This window comes from Nicotiana attenuata, unplaced genomic scaffold, assembly GCF_001879085.1.
Source record: "Nicotiana attenuata strain UT unplaced genomic scaffold, NIATTr2, whole genome shotgun sequence".
In the NCBI taxonomy this organism is placed as follows: Eukaryota; Viridiplantae; Streptophyta; class Magnoliopsida; order Solanales; family Solanaceae; genus Nicotiana; species Nicotiana attenuata.
The window spans coordinates 51,797-67,327 of NW_017674743.1; the positions used below are offsets into that span (position 1 = coordinate 51,797).

General features: G+C 41.9%; 2 protein-coding genes across 2 annotated transcripts; one reads left to right on the plus strand and one right to left on the minus strand.

Moving 5' to 3' along the window:
* Nucleotides 1-1,718: 1,718 nt before the first annotated feature.
* LOC109219208 (probable metal-nicotianamine transporter YSL6) lies at nt 1,719-8,185 on the minus strand. Its single transcript, XM_019383650.1, has 7 exons — nt 7,698-8,185; nt 6,645-6,817; nt 6,142-6,239; nt 5,534-5,671; nt 4,675-4,864; nt 3,287-3,419; nt 1,719-2,850 (listed from the first exon to the last, which is right to left on the minus strand). The coding sequence occupies exons 1-7, from the start codon at nt 8,062-8,064 to the stop codon at nt 1,916-1,918; spliced, it is 2,034 nt and encodes a 677-aa protein (XP_019239195.1). The 5' UTR covers nt 8,065-8,185; the 3' UTR covers nt 1,719-1,915.
* Nucleotides 8,186-9,820: 1,635 nt separating this feature from the next.
* Nucleotides 9,821-11,310, plus strand: LOC109219206. Its single transcript, XM_019383648.1, has 3 exons — nt 9,821-10,706; nt 10,755-11,124; nt 11,253-11,310. The coding sequence occupies exons 1-3, from the start codon at nt 9,821-9,823 to the stop codon at nt 11,308-11,310; spliced, it is 1,314 nt and encodes a 437-aa protein (XP_019239193.1).
* Nucleotides 11,311-15,531: the final 4,221 nt, after the last annotated feature.

A 15,531-nucleotide genomic window follows, 5' to 3' on the forward strand; every position in this document is an offset into this window, starting at 1 on the left:
GTGCGGTCCGCATCATGGTTTGATCTTTTTAAAGATCGGATCACATGGCTCCTATATATGTGTAATTGAGTAAAAAAGAATAGAAAAACAATTTAGAAAAAATCAAAAATAATCAAAACAAAGAAGTAAGGAAAGGAGCTCAAAAGAGTATATGGGTATGAGAAATTTAACATCACTATAATCAGAGTGATGTATGACTTTCTCTAAATAAATGTGGGATCAGAAATAGAATTCAAGAAGAATGAAACTAACATTGAACTTGGGTTTTCCAAGAATATTCTTGGTTCTGATGGGTTTTCCTATAATTTTCACACATTATTTCTACCCAGTTATATACAACTACAATGTCATACCACTTAAATACAAATTTTATATAAAATTTATACAATATGTCTTTTGTATATTTTTTATCTGATTTATACATAGCAAAAACAAATTTTATACGACTAATTATATATTATACAATTTATCTACAACTTATCTACAACTTTCACACATTATTTCTAATTTTCTACCCAGTTAAATACAAATACAATAACATACAACTTAAATATAAATTTGATACAATATGTCTTTTATATATTTTGTATCTGATTTATACATAGTAAAAAAAAATTCATACAACTAATTATATATTATACAACTTATCTACAATTTCATACATTATTTCTACTCAATTATATACAACTTAAATATAATTTTTATACAATGTTGTTCAACTTTCATACAATGGTTAAATACTATATACACATACATACATACATACATATATACATACATATATATATATATATATATATATATATATATATATATATATATATATAAACAACAGAATACAACTTTTCTACAATTGTTCTACAATTTTACTACAATTTCGTAAATATAATGTATATCATGTCTTCTTCTTCTTCTTCGAGTTTCAATCTGAAATTCAGCCAAAATCAAGTCTAATCTTCACCAAAACACCCTCAAAATGAAGATATAAACTCCAAACCATATTCCCAATTGTTTGCAACAACACCCAATCCAAACAAATAACGATTTTTCAAAATCCAAATTCGAATTCAAAGCTTTTTAATGGCTGACAATAGTGTAATTGCTGCTCTATTTTCCTTTGCTTTACATTACTGTAATTAGGGATTGAGAGGTAGAGAGAGACGTAGAGAGAATTTTCAATTCTTTGCAACAACTCCCAATTCAAACAAGTAATGTTTTTTTTTTTGGGTGAATTCTCTAACAAAAGACCCAAATCAAATGTAGGAATATCAGCTCCTTTGCCTTTTTTAGGGATGTTCTTTGAAGCTATTTTCTTCTTCATTTAAAATCAAGCTAAGCACAGACGTTAATGGAGGTGATTTTTTGAAGAAGAGAGTAAAAATTTAGAATGCTTATGGAAGAAGAGAGGAAATAGGCGTTAATGGAGGGATTCTGAATTTTGTGAAGAGAAAATCGTGGATGAGTGCAAGATACGTGGGGGAGGGGGGTGGGATGTGGAGAGAGAAACGTGGAGGGAGTGGAAGATACGTTAGAGTGATTTTAGGATCCTAATTATTATCATTAATTCTCTTAAAATGTACATAAATGGTAATTGGGTATATAATATGTAATTAAAGTAAAACTTGAGTAGGGAGGGTAATATAGTTTCATATAGTATATAGGAATGTAAAAGTCTCCAATATTTTTCCAACACTAGGAAACACTGGGGCAATGAATGCTTCAAAAGAACAGCAATGTCAAATGCTTGATGAAGTGGTAATTCATTTTCGTGTATGACACTAGCAAATTTATAACATCTGGTGCACATTTACAGGTACAAATGATTGGAGAAATACTTAACAGAATATTTACAATCCGAGAGGTTTTTCTGATAAGAGTAACAAAGAATTGCAAATGCTACAAGGCATACACTTGTTCAGGTGCTCACAGAAGGCCCAAAGTACATGCAGATTGGTGGGTTAATCCTGAAGATAGAGAGGATAGCTGATGGTATGGTCCAAATCCCATCGCCACATATCAAACCAGAGGCAACAGCACCAGCAAAATCTTCTGCATCCTTCTTGTTTATCCTCTCCCATACAAATAATATCACTGTGCCAACAAACATGTCAATTGCAAAGTAGGCCCCAATATAGAATGGTACAGCCATCGCCATTGGAATAGGGATGAATTGAGAGAATTTTGCTGGCGTAATATCCCTCAAGAGGTTTATGGCCAGAGCTGCCACAAAAAAACCACAACACAACGCAAGGCAATGCTTTGGAAGCTCGGAGAATCCCTCAATCCCCAGAATGGCCATCTCTCGGTAAATGACAGCATATGGTGCTTTGTATGGACTATCAGGAGACCCAATGTCAAAAGCATTCCAATACATCCAGAATGTGAGGGGCGCAATAATGCAACCCATGGCTGTTCCGACCAACTGACTCACAAACATCGATTTAGCTGATGACAGTGTAAGATACCCCGTCTTGAAGTCTTGCATTAAATCAGCAGCTGTGGAAACTATGGACATCATAACTCCACATGCTGCCAATCCTGCTATGACCCCACCATTGCTTCCTACCAGTGACGCAATCATAAAAAGACCAATTTTACCATAAGTTGAAGCCAAGCTCCAGTCTGTAAGTCCTGTGCCGTAGGAGTTGCAGAAGGCAAGGGCAGGGGCAATAACATATGAGCAAAGGACCAAATACCACTTCAGAGGAGGAAATATCATTGGCATTGCGGCTGTAGATATTGCCGCCAGGGCAACGTATCCAGACGCAGCAAACCAAAACGGTATCCTATCTTTCAGGAAAATTTCATCGCGCTTCTTCCTTTCCAATTCTAGTTTGGAACTCTCACCACCTGTAAGAATATGAATAGACAAAATCAAGAAACATTACAAATCCCATAAAGTAGTAATCTCTCAAGTCCATTTTAGAGCGAACAAAAAAAAAGTGTTCGCCCTTCTAATAGTGCAGTAACAGAGGCTTTCTAAATTGATTAACTGGTTCACAAAGCAATTGCAGAAATGGGAATAAGTCAGTGCAAAAGCTGACATCAACCTTTTCCTCTGCTTGATCACTGTTCCTCAATTGTATTGACATTATAACCAAGCAGAAAGAAGCTTAAATCTTTTCAGATCCCAGCAGCTTGTTTTCTCATCATTACGAGTGAACCATTTGTTTATCAATTTGGAGTTTTGATGTAGCAATTTGTAAATTTATCACTATAGTGCAGTCAAATAGGTAATGTTGTTCTCAATACTTAAATACCAAATACTTGGTCAATTAAGGCCTACCTATGACTTCCATGACCAAGGGAAGATCCTTCTGTGTGCTGCTACTTTTAAAAATTTCCCTTATGGTGATTGCAACTATCTTAACTAAATTGTAAAGCCCATCTCCAAGTATGAGGGAGATGGCTATGAATACCTGCAAACAAAGGAAAGAAAATGAAGATTATAATAACACCAACAAAAGTATATGGGAAGATTGAAGAACATCAAAGGAAGTATACGGCCAGTTCTCTAGGGGAAAGAATAATAGAATAAGCGTACTTGTGATACTACGAATGCACCTTACAATGATTTGCTAGAAGACAACGTGATAAATGAGGTCAATAAATCTCTAGGGCTGCAACAGTAAAATAACAAATCTCTAGGGGAAAAAAGATAAGCTGAAGATTCTCACTTCTTCAAGGTCCATTTCACCATTAAGAGGTGACACACAAGGAATATGCTCATATCTTAGCTGTCTCACACCTAGAGAGCTTTTAGTAAAACCCGGGAAGCATATAAAAAACATGCTTCTCATGAGGATTTTGGATTCTTAAGTTGGGGAAAGGAGCTTTTAAATTGCTGATTACTGAACTGCAATCTTCTGTTGACAGTGCACTATTGTCCTACATGTAGAATTTTCCAGAAAAATAAAGATACAGCAATTTCTTTACTTTTATGATTTAAGAAGTGCATATCTTCAGTGATGTTACATGTCAAGGGTGTTGTAATTGCTTCTAGCCTACAGCTTCTGAGTAGGCAAGCAGATACATCCTGGATCCAGCACCCCGCAACCAAGGGGGAGGCACCCCTGTCAGTGGGGCATTCCACCAAATTGCCTAGGATCCTCAACTACAATGTCAACTGACTTCTTGAGTATCACAATTTCTAACTCTACCAACAATCTTATGTCATAGACAGAGCAAGCCTACATAGGACCAATGGCCAATCGTCGCACAAAAGCATTGAGGCCAGAAAGATAAAGCAGACTTTTTGAAAATACAGCTATCACACTGGAATTGAAGAAATTGCATGTTATGCATTCAAATCCTGCAATGAAATTGCAAATTCTATGCTTGAGAAGTATTTTGGCAAATTAGAAGTACCCTAACATTTGAAAATGTCTCTCATTGCTATATAGTCGACTACAGATAACAATCCTTATACTCTACGCTGACAAGAACCATAGGCAAGGAATCCACTAACATAGATTTCCTGTTATCTATCTCTTTTTCATTACTTCCTTGTCTTACCTCATTTTCTGCCAAAATGAAGTACGGGAATAGCTTGAGAAAGTTTGTACAATCTTTCTTTAAGTACATTACTCTTAGAGTTGCACATTAAGATAGCATTACAGAGTTATCGTGTTTCGGATGTGCATCAGCTAGAATTAGTTATCAGTAATTACACACCTTATATCCATAGAGACCTTTGAAATCATTGCTTCCAAGGTCTGCTGGATACCAGTCACCAGCACGTTGGGAGATCAATGGCCACAGTACACCCCATGATATAATAGCTCCAAAGAGAACTGAACAGTTGACTATGTGAGGACAGATAAGGCCACATCCAACATAAGTCGGACTAAAATCAAAATAGAACCTGCAGGATGACGACTGTGTAAGAGCCAAAACATCAATAGCGAATCCATTCTTTATCAAGAAGGTCATAGTGTTGTTTTAGTTCCAGCAGGTAGGGGAAGAGGGAGAAAAGAGGGAAAAGGAATACATAGTCATACTACAAGGCTTCGGGTCGTGTTTCTCTCTTGGCCTCAACTTACTATAACAAAAACCAAGGACAGAGAATATCTAGTGACAAAATAAAAGTTAAAGATAATATGTAAACATTAAAAAAATAGGGCAAGTATCCATAAGAGATCATACAGAAGAGCCAATGGAAAAAGAAATTTTCACAGCCTCTAATTTAGCAATAGCACCAAAATCATGGCATCTATAGAATTCAATAATGCGGGTGTTCTAGCAGCCTAACATATATCGTGCTCGAAGAACAGTTGCAAGTGTTTCCTCCTCTTGAAAATGAACAATTGTTCACAAAAGCATAAATCTAGCTGCTTTCTCATTCCAATCTAATAAAGCTACAACAATTCTCTTCTCAGCTATCCCATGGAAATTATTAGCTTAAGAATAAAAAATAATCAATGTGAACAGAGAGAAAAAAAGGAAGAAAAAGAACTTTACCTTGCCCCTATTCCAGATCAAGAAAATATAGCAAGGAATATAAGAATTGCAGATATTAGAAGAATATTCTTACGTGTTCTTGAATAGGGTCAGCCCAAGGGTGGGAAAATTATCAAAGCCACATGCATCGCCAATACCACTGAAAAACCATTTAAAACAGCTCCAGCAGAAACTTATGCTCAAATATTTTCCTAGACGACCAACTTGATTCCTGTGACAACAAATGATACTTGTGATACTCATAGAGCGCAAGATGTTTCAAAGTAAGTTCTCCTAAGACCATAGAAATGATTGAATAGTTAAAGCACCCCCCCCCCCCCTAAACCGCACGCTGCCCCGACTGGGGAAAAAAGATAAATGCGAAAAAACATATATTGATTAACGTCTGAACCAGAGAAAGAAGAAAAGGAATCGACTCCAAAAGCCAGAGAAGAAAAGGTGATGCTAATTATTTGGTGATGTTCATGTGAACAGGTAAAAGGTGTACAACTTTATTCTCAAGTACACCAATCACCAAGACTCTCTCTTGCTGATAAGGAGCATTAAGCATTAAATAAGTTTAACCGGTCTTATCTTTCAAGACACCTTCTGCACTTCTATCATCAATCAGGTAGCTAGCGCAAAGATGTAGCATCTTTATGAAACTAGATACAGAAAGGAACATAATAATGAATCTCTTGCCTTGCAAGTTCAGCACCAGTATTTGTGTGGAAGCTATTTATTAGCATCGCAGTGGCGGTTCCACTAGGGTATGTGAGCTTATAACCCATAACCATAACCTGAAATCACATTTACAAGAGAATTAAATTTATCAGATAGATATTTGAATCCCAGTCAACATATGAGCAACAAGGATGTGGAGCATATGCCCAAAAATTTATTCAATTAATACAATATAGCTACAGAAAACTTTCAAAAGAAGCATTTCATAGAATAGCACAAGTACATAAATAGAAAGGGCATTGCTGGCTGGTGGGTGCTAATGCTATAACAGTTCAAGCGCAATATAGTGGTGTTGGTTCCCCATTTGACAAAAGTTTTGTTTTATATGTCTTCTCCATCTCTTAAATTAATTAATATAACAGATTTTTACATGAAAAAATTGCAGAGACATCTTAATCAAACCATGCAAACCCTAACAATATATTGAACTACTACCAAAAATGGTCGGAATCAGAAAGTACCTTACGGAGAGGCACAAGACTAAAAAGGCCAAGGAAACTAACAACAAATATAAAGCCCATCATCCATAATAACCCTGGATTCTTAACATCCTCTGCACGGTTTCCAGGATAATCAGGACCTATAAGTTTGTATGTTTTCTCATCCATTGCTAGCAAGTATGACCCAAAGCCACCTGCAAACATATAAGGTAACAAGAGAATGCATCATGAATCAAACATATGATAAGCTTAAAAAGTTAGAAGTACAAGAATTGTTAAGTCCTCGTCATCCTATAGAACTGAAAGAAGTCCTCGTAACCAATAAACTACACAGAAACACATCATCATTTCTCTAGGGTGATAAATACTCCTCATTTTGTTCCGAAGAAGAGAGACAGAAACCGTTTTCCAGTCAACTAAAATTCCTAAAATATAAGTAAACGTAAATTTTATACAGGATAAAAGATTCATCTGTCACCACAACTAGTCTCCTCCTGTGGTGGCAAAAGGGGAAGATGTGAATTTCAAATTTGTATGTTTCCTCAGACGCTTCTAACAAAATTATAGGTCCGACCTCCAAAGTTGGTTTCAACACATTATGACTAATTGTATGGAGAAATCATATAATCGACCTCACTTAGTTTGTGAGTGAGATATAGTTGACTGATCGATTGATCTCTAACAGTAAGCTCAACATCCAAAACTCCTTGGTTACTGGCCCTTCATCTCAAGGAACAAGTAAATGCGTAACAAAAAACCGAAACTTATGCTCGCGAACGAATTAATAGGTATTCGCCCTGCCAAATGCACGAATTGATTGATGCTCCTTGAAGGAAAACTAACATCCAAAATACAACGGGGAGAAGAAGGCAACATCAGCTAATAATAACAATAATAACCAAGAGCTTCTGTTCAATATAATCAATCAATCAACAACGCCTCACCCTAAACTAGTTGTGGGCGACTATATGAATCCTCTTTATCTGTTCCGCTCTATTTAGACCCATTTCATTTCAATACTCATGTTCTTTATTTAATTAATTAAATAAAAATCAGATAAGAATAGGGCAATACCACTAAAAGCGAGGCCATAGCAAGCAACAACACAGGTCTGAATAACTGTGTTCTCTTGCTTAGTAAAGGGTTGAACAGAAAAGCCCAGTTTCGACATAAAACCGGTCCATGATTTGACGAAGAAAAAACCCAGCAAACCAGCAGCGACATTGAGAGAAGGAATGATACCAACAGTGAGATTGAGCTTGTGAGTGATGATACAGAAGAGAGTCCCAAGCACAGCACTCACCACTAGGCCTCTAATCGTGATCTGATCCTTCCAATAAGGAATAATTTCCGAATCGTCCAAATTGGAATCGGGGATTTTGGAGGGTTCCTCTAGCAATGGCTCCGTTATCTCCACAGTTCCAGAATTTTCGGTCCCCATTGAAAGTTTGCACTGTTAGGATTCGGATTAGGGAGATGTAGAGATGGTGAAAGATAGAGAGAGAGAAAGAAAAAGGGCTAAAAGTGGATAGAAGTCAAAGGGAAGGACTGGTAGGTAGGGAAGTTAATGCTACTATTTCTATTTGTAAACTTAGCACGCAACGTCATGAAAAAGAAAAAAAAAAAGGTTACTAGCACGCAACGTAACAAAGGTCTTTTCATTTTTTTTCCTAACACGTTAGTTCACTATTAACTCCACGTGATTTAAATGGAGATGAAAATGCTTATCACTTACTCGCCGTCTGGATATAAGAATTGTAAAAAAAAAATTAAGAGAATATGGTATTTGAAAATTAGAGTTGTGTTTGGACTTTAATATAATTTTGGGTTGTTTTTAAATTTTTGTTAGTGATCTGAGTGAAAATTTTAAAAAGAATTTTTTTTTTGAGTTTATCAAATTTTATAAAAAATTTAAAATTCATCTTAAAATTAAAATTATTATGACCAAATACTGATTTCAAAAAAATAAATTTTTTTCGAAAATAAATGAAAACACTCTTATGTCCAAACAGGCTCTAAGTTAATTATCTTTTCGTCAATAGATTGAGATCTTGGCCGGTGCACACAAAGGCTAGATCAAACGATCACTATTTAACTCCACGAGATTCAAGTGGAGATAAAAATACTTACCCCTGAGTTAATCATCTGGTCAATAGATTAAGATCTTAGCCGGTGCATAACTGCACATAAGAGGCTTGATCTGAATTGAAAATTGTATAGGGTCGAGTTTGACCAACCCCGTCCTCAAAATGGACACGATCTGTCGTGTGGACAAAGGTCGGGCCCAAGGGACGATCATGTAATCACGTCGGCCCCTCTGTAACGTGCACTTTATCTTTAGTTTATATATTTTATCTTTATATCGTAAATAGGAAAAAAAGGGGAAATCCCTCCGCTATATAAGGGGGGTTCCCAACTGTGTAAAGGGGGGTTTTTTTTGGATCAATAACATTTCTACTTACTCTCTCTATCTCTCTGTCTCAAGTTCTATCTCTCTCTTTCTCTGAAAAACAGATACCTCGGATCTTTGTAACATTATCACGCAACTTTGTCCTTTAACTGCTCCGAATCACCAGACCACAAAGGATTACTCATACTCTAGTGTCGATTATCTTTGATTACGATTTACCTCTTCTCCATATATCTGATTGATTTGCTTAAACACTGTTCGTTAACATTTTAAGCCAAACAATTTGGCGCCGTCTGTGGGGATTTCAATAATCAAAGTCATAGTTCACATCTAGATTATCAGAAACAACGATCATTATCCCCCAAACTCAGTAGAACCAGAAATGGCAGACAGAGAATCTAAGCTAAAGATGGTAGCCGATGTCTCAACCAACCTGATGGATCCCCTCAACGAGGCCAGTAGAGAAGATGTTTCAAATGCAATACCGAGCATTCTTCCAGAGGAAAATATATCGCCCTCCTCACTCGAAGATCTAACGATCTTGCATGAGAAGGGGACTTCGACACCCGCAGTAAAGGAAACACCCCCAGTAGTCAAAAAATTACTGGAGGAGTGGCTGACAAACACCCTGAGCGGCCTGCTCGAGAAACCGTCTCCGGGAAACCCTAGCGATTCACCAGCGGCAGCGACTACCGCAGCTGCCGGCTAACCAGGTGCTATGCAGACGAGCAACGCTCATACAGACATCATCGTAAGCAACGATGCGCTCGCAACCATCCTAAGAAAAATGGAAGAAATGGAGAATGAGAATAAGGCACTCCGTGACCAAATGAAAGAGCACCAGGAAAGGGTAGACAAAATACCCGGTGCACCAAAATTACTGCCGAAACGCGACGTAGGACGTTTCGTCGAGCAACCGTACAGCGAGGAAGCCGCCCCTCATCCGATCCCAAAAACCTTCAAGATGCCCCCATATTTGAGAATATATGATGGGACCACGGACCCAGAAGATCATCTGATCCACTACGTAACCGCTGTGAAAGGAAATGACTTGTCAAAGGAGCAGGTGCCGTCCGTGCTGCTGAAAAAGTTCGGAGAAACCCTGACCGGAGGGGCACTAACATGGTATTCGCAACTGCCGGCTAGGTCGATATCAACGTTCGAGGAGATGGCGGACAAATTCGCTACCGCCCATGCGGGAGCAAAGAAGGCCGAAGCAAGGGTTAACAACATATTTGCGATCAGGCAAACGACAGGCGAAGGGCTCAAGGACTTCTTGGCACGATTCAACAGAGTAAGAATGAGCCTGCCTAACGTATCGGAGGGAATGGCAGTTGCTGCCTTCCAAAACGGTTTGAGCAGGGACGGGTCGAAAGCAACCAAGAAACTACTCAACCGACTCATGAAGTATCCCCCCACAACGTGGGAGGAGATCCACAACGCCTACTGTGCAGAGGTAAGGGCAGACGAGGACGACCTTAACGGTCCGACCCAGCGGCTAACGTCAGTACAGACGGAAACCAGGAGAGATCAATGCAACGACGGGCGACGGGACCCGCTCCCACGGTTTAATAGAGAAAGGCATCAACCCTACGTTAGAGCCCCTAACCCGCCTCCTCCGAGACACCAGGACGCCTTGCAACGACATACTGCTACGCTCCGGAATGAAAGAGGTATGCCTCCGTTATTATCCGCTCATAACTTTTGTGTCTCACCCTCAGATATAGTATACGCACTGGAGAAGCTAGGCCCGAAGGTACACTGGCCGCCAAAAATGAAATCAGATCCTAGTGCAAGAAAATCAAACGTCCTGTGCGAGTTCCACCAGGAACGGGGACAGAGGACCGAAGACTGCATAGGCCTACGACAAGAAGTAGTCAGGATGCTGAACCAGGGATACCTGAAGGAGCTGCTCAGCGACAAAGGGAGAGCCAACTTCGCCAGGGGACGCGACCAATCTCAAGGGCCGCCAAAACCGCCGTCCCCGACACGAACCATACAGATGATTGTCGGCGGCGGTGATAATTCGACAATCAACCACGTCAAGTTCACCACCACGCACAAACTGAAGCGCACAATCGCTCACGAACGGTATGATGACTTCGAAGATTGTATCACCTTCGATAAGTCTGATGCCGACGGTTTGTCTTTCCCTCACTATGATGCTTTAGTCATAACCTTACGCATTGCTGATACTGATGTAAAGAGAATTATGGTAGACGACGGAAGCGGCGCGTGTATTATCCATCCGAGAGTCCTTACGCAAATGACGCTTGAGGATAAAGTAATACCGCATTGCATAACACTAACGAATTTTAACAATGCAGTAGAACGCACCTCCGGAGAGATATCACTGCCGATCCTAGCGGGAGGAGTCACGCTGGACACCACCTTCCACATCATGAACTAGGAAACGGCTTACAACGTCATCATAGGATGTCCATGGATACACGCCATCCGAGCCGTCCCTTCGAGCCTCTATTAGGTAATCAAGTTTCCCACCCCATGGGGAATATTCAGTATCCGAGGCGAGCCACACGCCGCCCAAGAATGTTACCGAATCGCCCAAGATTGCACTCACACCAAGCAACTGAAAGGGGTAAGTGCGGAAGCATAGCAATCAGCCATGTCGGGGACCAAACTCACCCCGACAACGGAAGGCATCAGGGACCCCGATATTGTGGAAGCCTGCAAAGCGACAGTTGAGGACCTCGAACCTTTCATGTTGGACAATACTGACAGTTCGAAAAAAGCCTACATCGGGCATAACCTCTCTGACCCAGGTAAGTACCATGAATTCTTAACTAACCATGCAGGTCTATTCGCCTTTTCCCATTCTGACATGCCAGGGATATCAAAAGACATCGCCACTCACAAACTCAACGTCGACCCACTATATCCGCCCGTGCGGCAGGTAAGGAGAAAGTTCAACGCCGCAATCAATGAGGCAGTCAGCGAAGAAGTAGATAAGCTACTAGCCAACGGGTCCATCAGAGAATCGAAGTACCCCCAGTGGGTCGCCAACGTGGTCATGGTCAAAAAGAAAAGCGGGAAATGGAGGATGTGCGTGGATTTCACTGACTTGAACAAGGCATGCCCAAAGGACTCCTTCCCATTACCTCACATCGATCAGCTGATAGACGCAACAGCCAGACACGAGCTGCTAAGCTTTTTGGATGCCTATTCTGGTTACAACCAGATCCTGATGGCCGATGAGGACCAGGAAAAAACGACTTTTATCACCCACCAAGGGACTTACTGCTACAAGGTGATGCCCTTCGGGCTCAAAAACGCCGGCGCAACATACCAAAGGCTGGTCACCAAGATGTTCAAGGAACAGCTCGGCAAGACAATGGAGGTCTACATCGACGACATGCTAGTAAAGTCGGCTAAAAAGGAGGATCACATCGACCATTTAAAACAAGCCTTTGAGATACTAAGACGATACGGGATGAAGCTAAACCCAGAAAAATGTGCTTTCGGCGTGTCTTCCGGAAAGTTCCTGGGTTTTCTCGTATCCCAGCGAGGTATCGAAGTCAATCCAGACCAGATCAAGGCCATAGAGACGATACCAGAAACCCTGAATAGCAAGAAGCAGGTGCAGAAACTAACCGGGCGAATAGCCGCTCTGTCAAGATTCATCTCGCGATCCTCGGACAGGTGCCACAAATTCTTTAATGTACTGAGGAAAGATCGAGGGTTGCAATGGGACGAAGAATGCGTCGAAGCATTAAGGAAACTGAAGGAATATCTATCTTCACCACCCTTGCTCGTCAAAGCAGATCCCGGCGAATGCCTGCTCGTCTATCTGGCGGTGTCAGAAGTCGCCGTCAGCGCCATCCTAGTTCGCGAAAGCAAATGTACGCAATCCCCGATTTACTATATCAGCAAAACTCTAATAGATGCCGAAACGAGGTATCCGCACCTCGACAAGTTGGCTTTGGCATTAGTCGTAGCTTCACGAAAGCTTAGACCCTACTTTCAGTGCCACCCCATAAAGGTGATAACAACCTTCCCCCTAAGGGGCATCCTACACAAACCTGAACTCTAAGGAAGGCTCGCCAAATGGGCCATAGAGCTCAGCGAGCATGACATAACCTATCACCCGAGAACCGCCATCAAGTCGCAGGTACTTGCCGACTTCGTCGCCGACTTCAGCACGGGAATCTTGCCAGAGGTGGAACAAGAGGCCCTCCGCGCCTCTGCAAACACCGACCTCTGGATCCTCTACACCGATGGCGCCGCAAACGCCTCGGGATCAGGACTGGGACTCGTCCTCGAAGTCCCCACGGAAGAAGTAATTCGCCAGTCCATACGATGCCCTGAAATGACTAACAACGAAGCCGAGTATGAGGCTGTAATTGCAGGTATGAAGCTGGCCATCAAATACGGAGCCCGTCGGGTCCTCCTCCATTGCGACTCCCAACTCGTCGTAAACCAGGTCACCGGAACCTACCAAATTAAGGAACAGAGGCTACAAAAATACCAGTCAGAAATCCGCAAGCTGATGACGGAGTTCGACGAATGTCGCTTCGAGCAGATTCCCCGGGGACAGAACATCGAGGCGGACAGCCTAGCAAAACTAGCCGCAGCCACCAAAAATATCAACAAAGAGAACGTGGTCACTCTCCTCCATTCAGCCGTCGACCATGTCGAGGTACTCTCATTAAGCTTAACTTGGGACTGGCGCAACCAGTTTGTATCCTACCTGCAGGACGGGACACTCCCGCACGACAAAAAGGAAGCCAAGAAACTTCGGGTACAAGCAGCCCGCTACAGCCTCATAAACCACGAGCTCTACAAGAGAACGTTCGGTGGTCCCCTTGCTAAATGTCTCGGGCCACACCAAACGAGGCAAGTTTTGGAAGAAGTGCATGAAGGCCATTGCGGCGCCCATACGGGGAACCGCGCTCTTGTCCGGTGCCTCATACGCGCCGGTTACTACTGGCCCACCATGAAGAAAGAGGCAGCGGACTACGTCCGAAGATGCGAACAATGCCAGAAGTTCGCCCCTATGATACAACAGGCAGGAGAACTCCTCCACTCAGTCACTTCGCCATGGCCGTTCATAAAATGGGGGATGGACATAATCGGCCCCCTACCAGCTGGACGAGGAAAGGTACGCTTTCTGTTAGTTTTAACTGACTATTTTTCTAAATGGATCGAAGCAGGTGCGTACGCGCAAATACGCGAGCAAGAGGTAATCGCATTCATATGGAAAAATATCATATGCCGTTTCGGCATCCCCAAAGAGGTCAGTTGCGACAACGGACCCCAGTTCATCGGCAAAAAGACTACCGAATTCTTCGAGAAGTGGCACATCAAGCGGATACTCTCCACCCCGTATCATCCCGCTGCTAACGGTCAAGCCGAATCTTCAAACAAAACAATACTGAACATATTAAAGAAGAAGCTCGAAGAAGCCAAAGGGTTGTGGCCCGAGTTATTACCCGAGGTATTATGGGCATACCGGAATACGCCCAAATCCAACACGGGGGAGACACCTTATTCATTGGTCTATGGAACCGATGCCGTCATACCCGTCGAGATCGGAGAACCCAGTCTGAGATACTCACACACCGGTAGAGAAGACAACGACGCCAGCAGGTTACAAGACCTGGACGAGGTCGAGAAACGAAGAGACATGGCCCACATAATAATGGCCGCCAAAAAACAACAAGCGGAAAGATATTACAACAGGAAAGCCAGGGTGAGACCGCTTAAAATCGGCGACTATGTTCTCAAAGCCAAAACACTGGCATCGAAAGATCCGAACGAAGGAAAGTTAGGGACCAACTGGGACGGGCCATACAAAATTACGGCGGCAGCTAGCAAAGGAGCATTCCAACTAGAAACGATGGAGGGAAAGTTACTCCAAAACAATTGGAACATCGCCCATCTCAAGCACTTCCACTTCTGAAAGGTGTCTCCCGAGTCGTACTCTTTTTCCCTTGCCCGAGTTTGTCCCAATTGGGTTTTCTCGGGAAGGTTTTTAACGAGGCAACGAAGGGGACGCCCGGTGGAACAAGAAGCACGAGTTCACCACGTAGGCCAACATGGTGAAGGGACTACCCTAGTATCTCCGTTGTTCTCCTTGTATGAATAGAATTCTCCATTGAATGAATAAAGATCTCCATTGTATGAACAAGATCTCCATTACGCAAACAGGAAAACAGCCGACACCAGTCTGACCTCGTTCGAACTGGAACTATGGCTAAGTGCCTTCGCCATTAAAATAGTGCAGTTCGACCCCGCTCGAACTGGGACTCAGGCTAAGTGCCTTCGCCATTAAAATAGTGCAGTTCGACCTCGCTCGAACTGTGACTCAGGCTAAGTGCCTTCGCCATTAAAATAGTGCAGTTCGACCTCGCTCGAACTGGGACTCAGGCTAAGTGCCTTCGCCATTAAAATAGTGCAGTTCGACCTCGCTCGAACTGGGACTCAGGCTAAGTGCCTTCGCCATTAAAATAGTGCAGTCCGACCTCGCTCGAACTGGGA

Excerpts from the sequence above, each read along its gene's own strand:
- LOC109219208 (XM_019383650.1), bottom strand. The coding sequence starts at position 8,064 with ATGGGGACCGAAAATTCTGGAACTGTGGAGATAACGGAGCCATTGCTA. Across the intron at positions 4,865-5,533 it reads CTGACCCTATTCAAGAACAC|GTTCTATTTTGATTTTAGTC; the intron begins GTAAGAATATTC and ends GTCATCCTGCAG. Across the intron at positions 2,851-3,286 it reads CTTGGTCATGGAAGTCATAG|GTGGTGAGAGTTCCAAACTA; the intron begins GTAGGCCTTAAT and ends ATATTCTTACAG.
- LOC109219206 (XM_019383648.1), top strand. The coding sequence starts at position 9,821 with ATGGAAGAAATGGAGAATGAGAATAAGGCACTCCGTGACCAAATGAAA. Across the intron at positions 10,707-10,754 it reads TACGCTCCGGAATGAAAGAG|ATATAGTATACGCACTGGAG; the intron begins GTATGCCTCCGT and ends TCTCACCCTCAG. Across the intron at positions 11,125-11,252 it reads CGCACAATCGCTCACGAACG|ACGACGGAAGCGGCGCGTGT; the intron begins GTATGATGACTT and ends GAATTATGGTAG.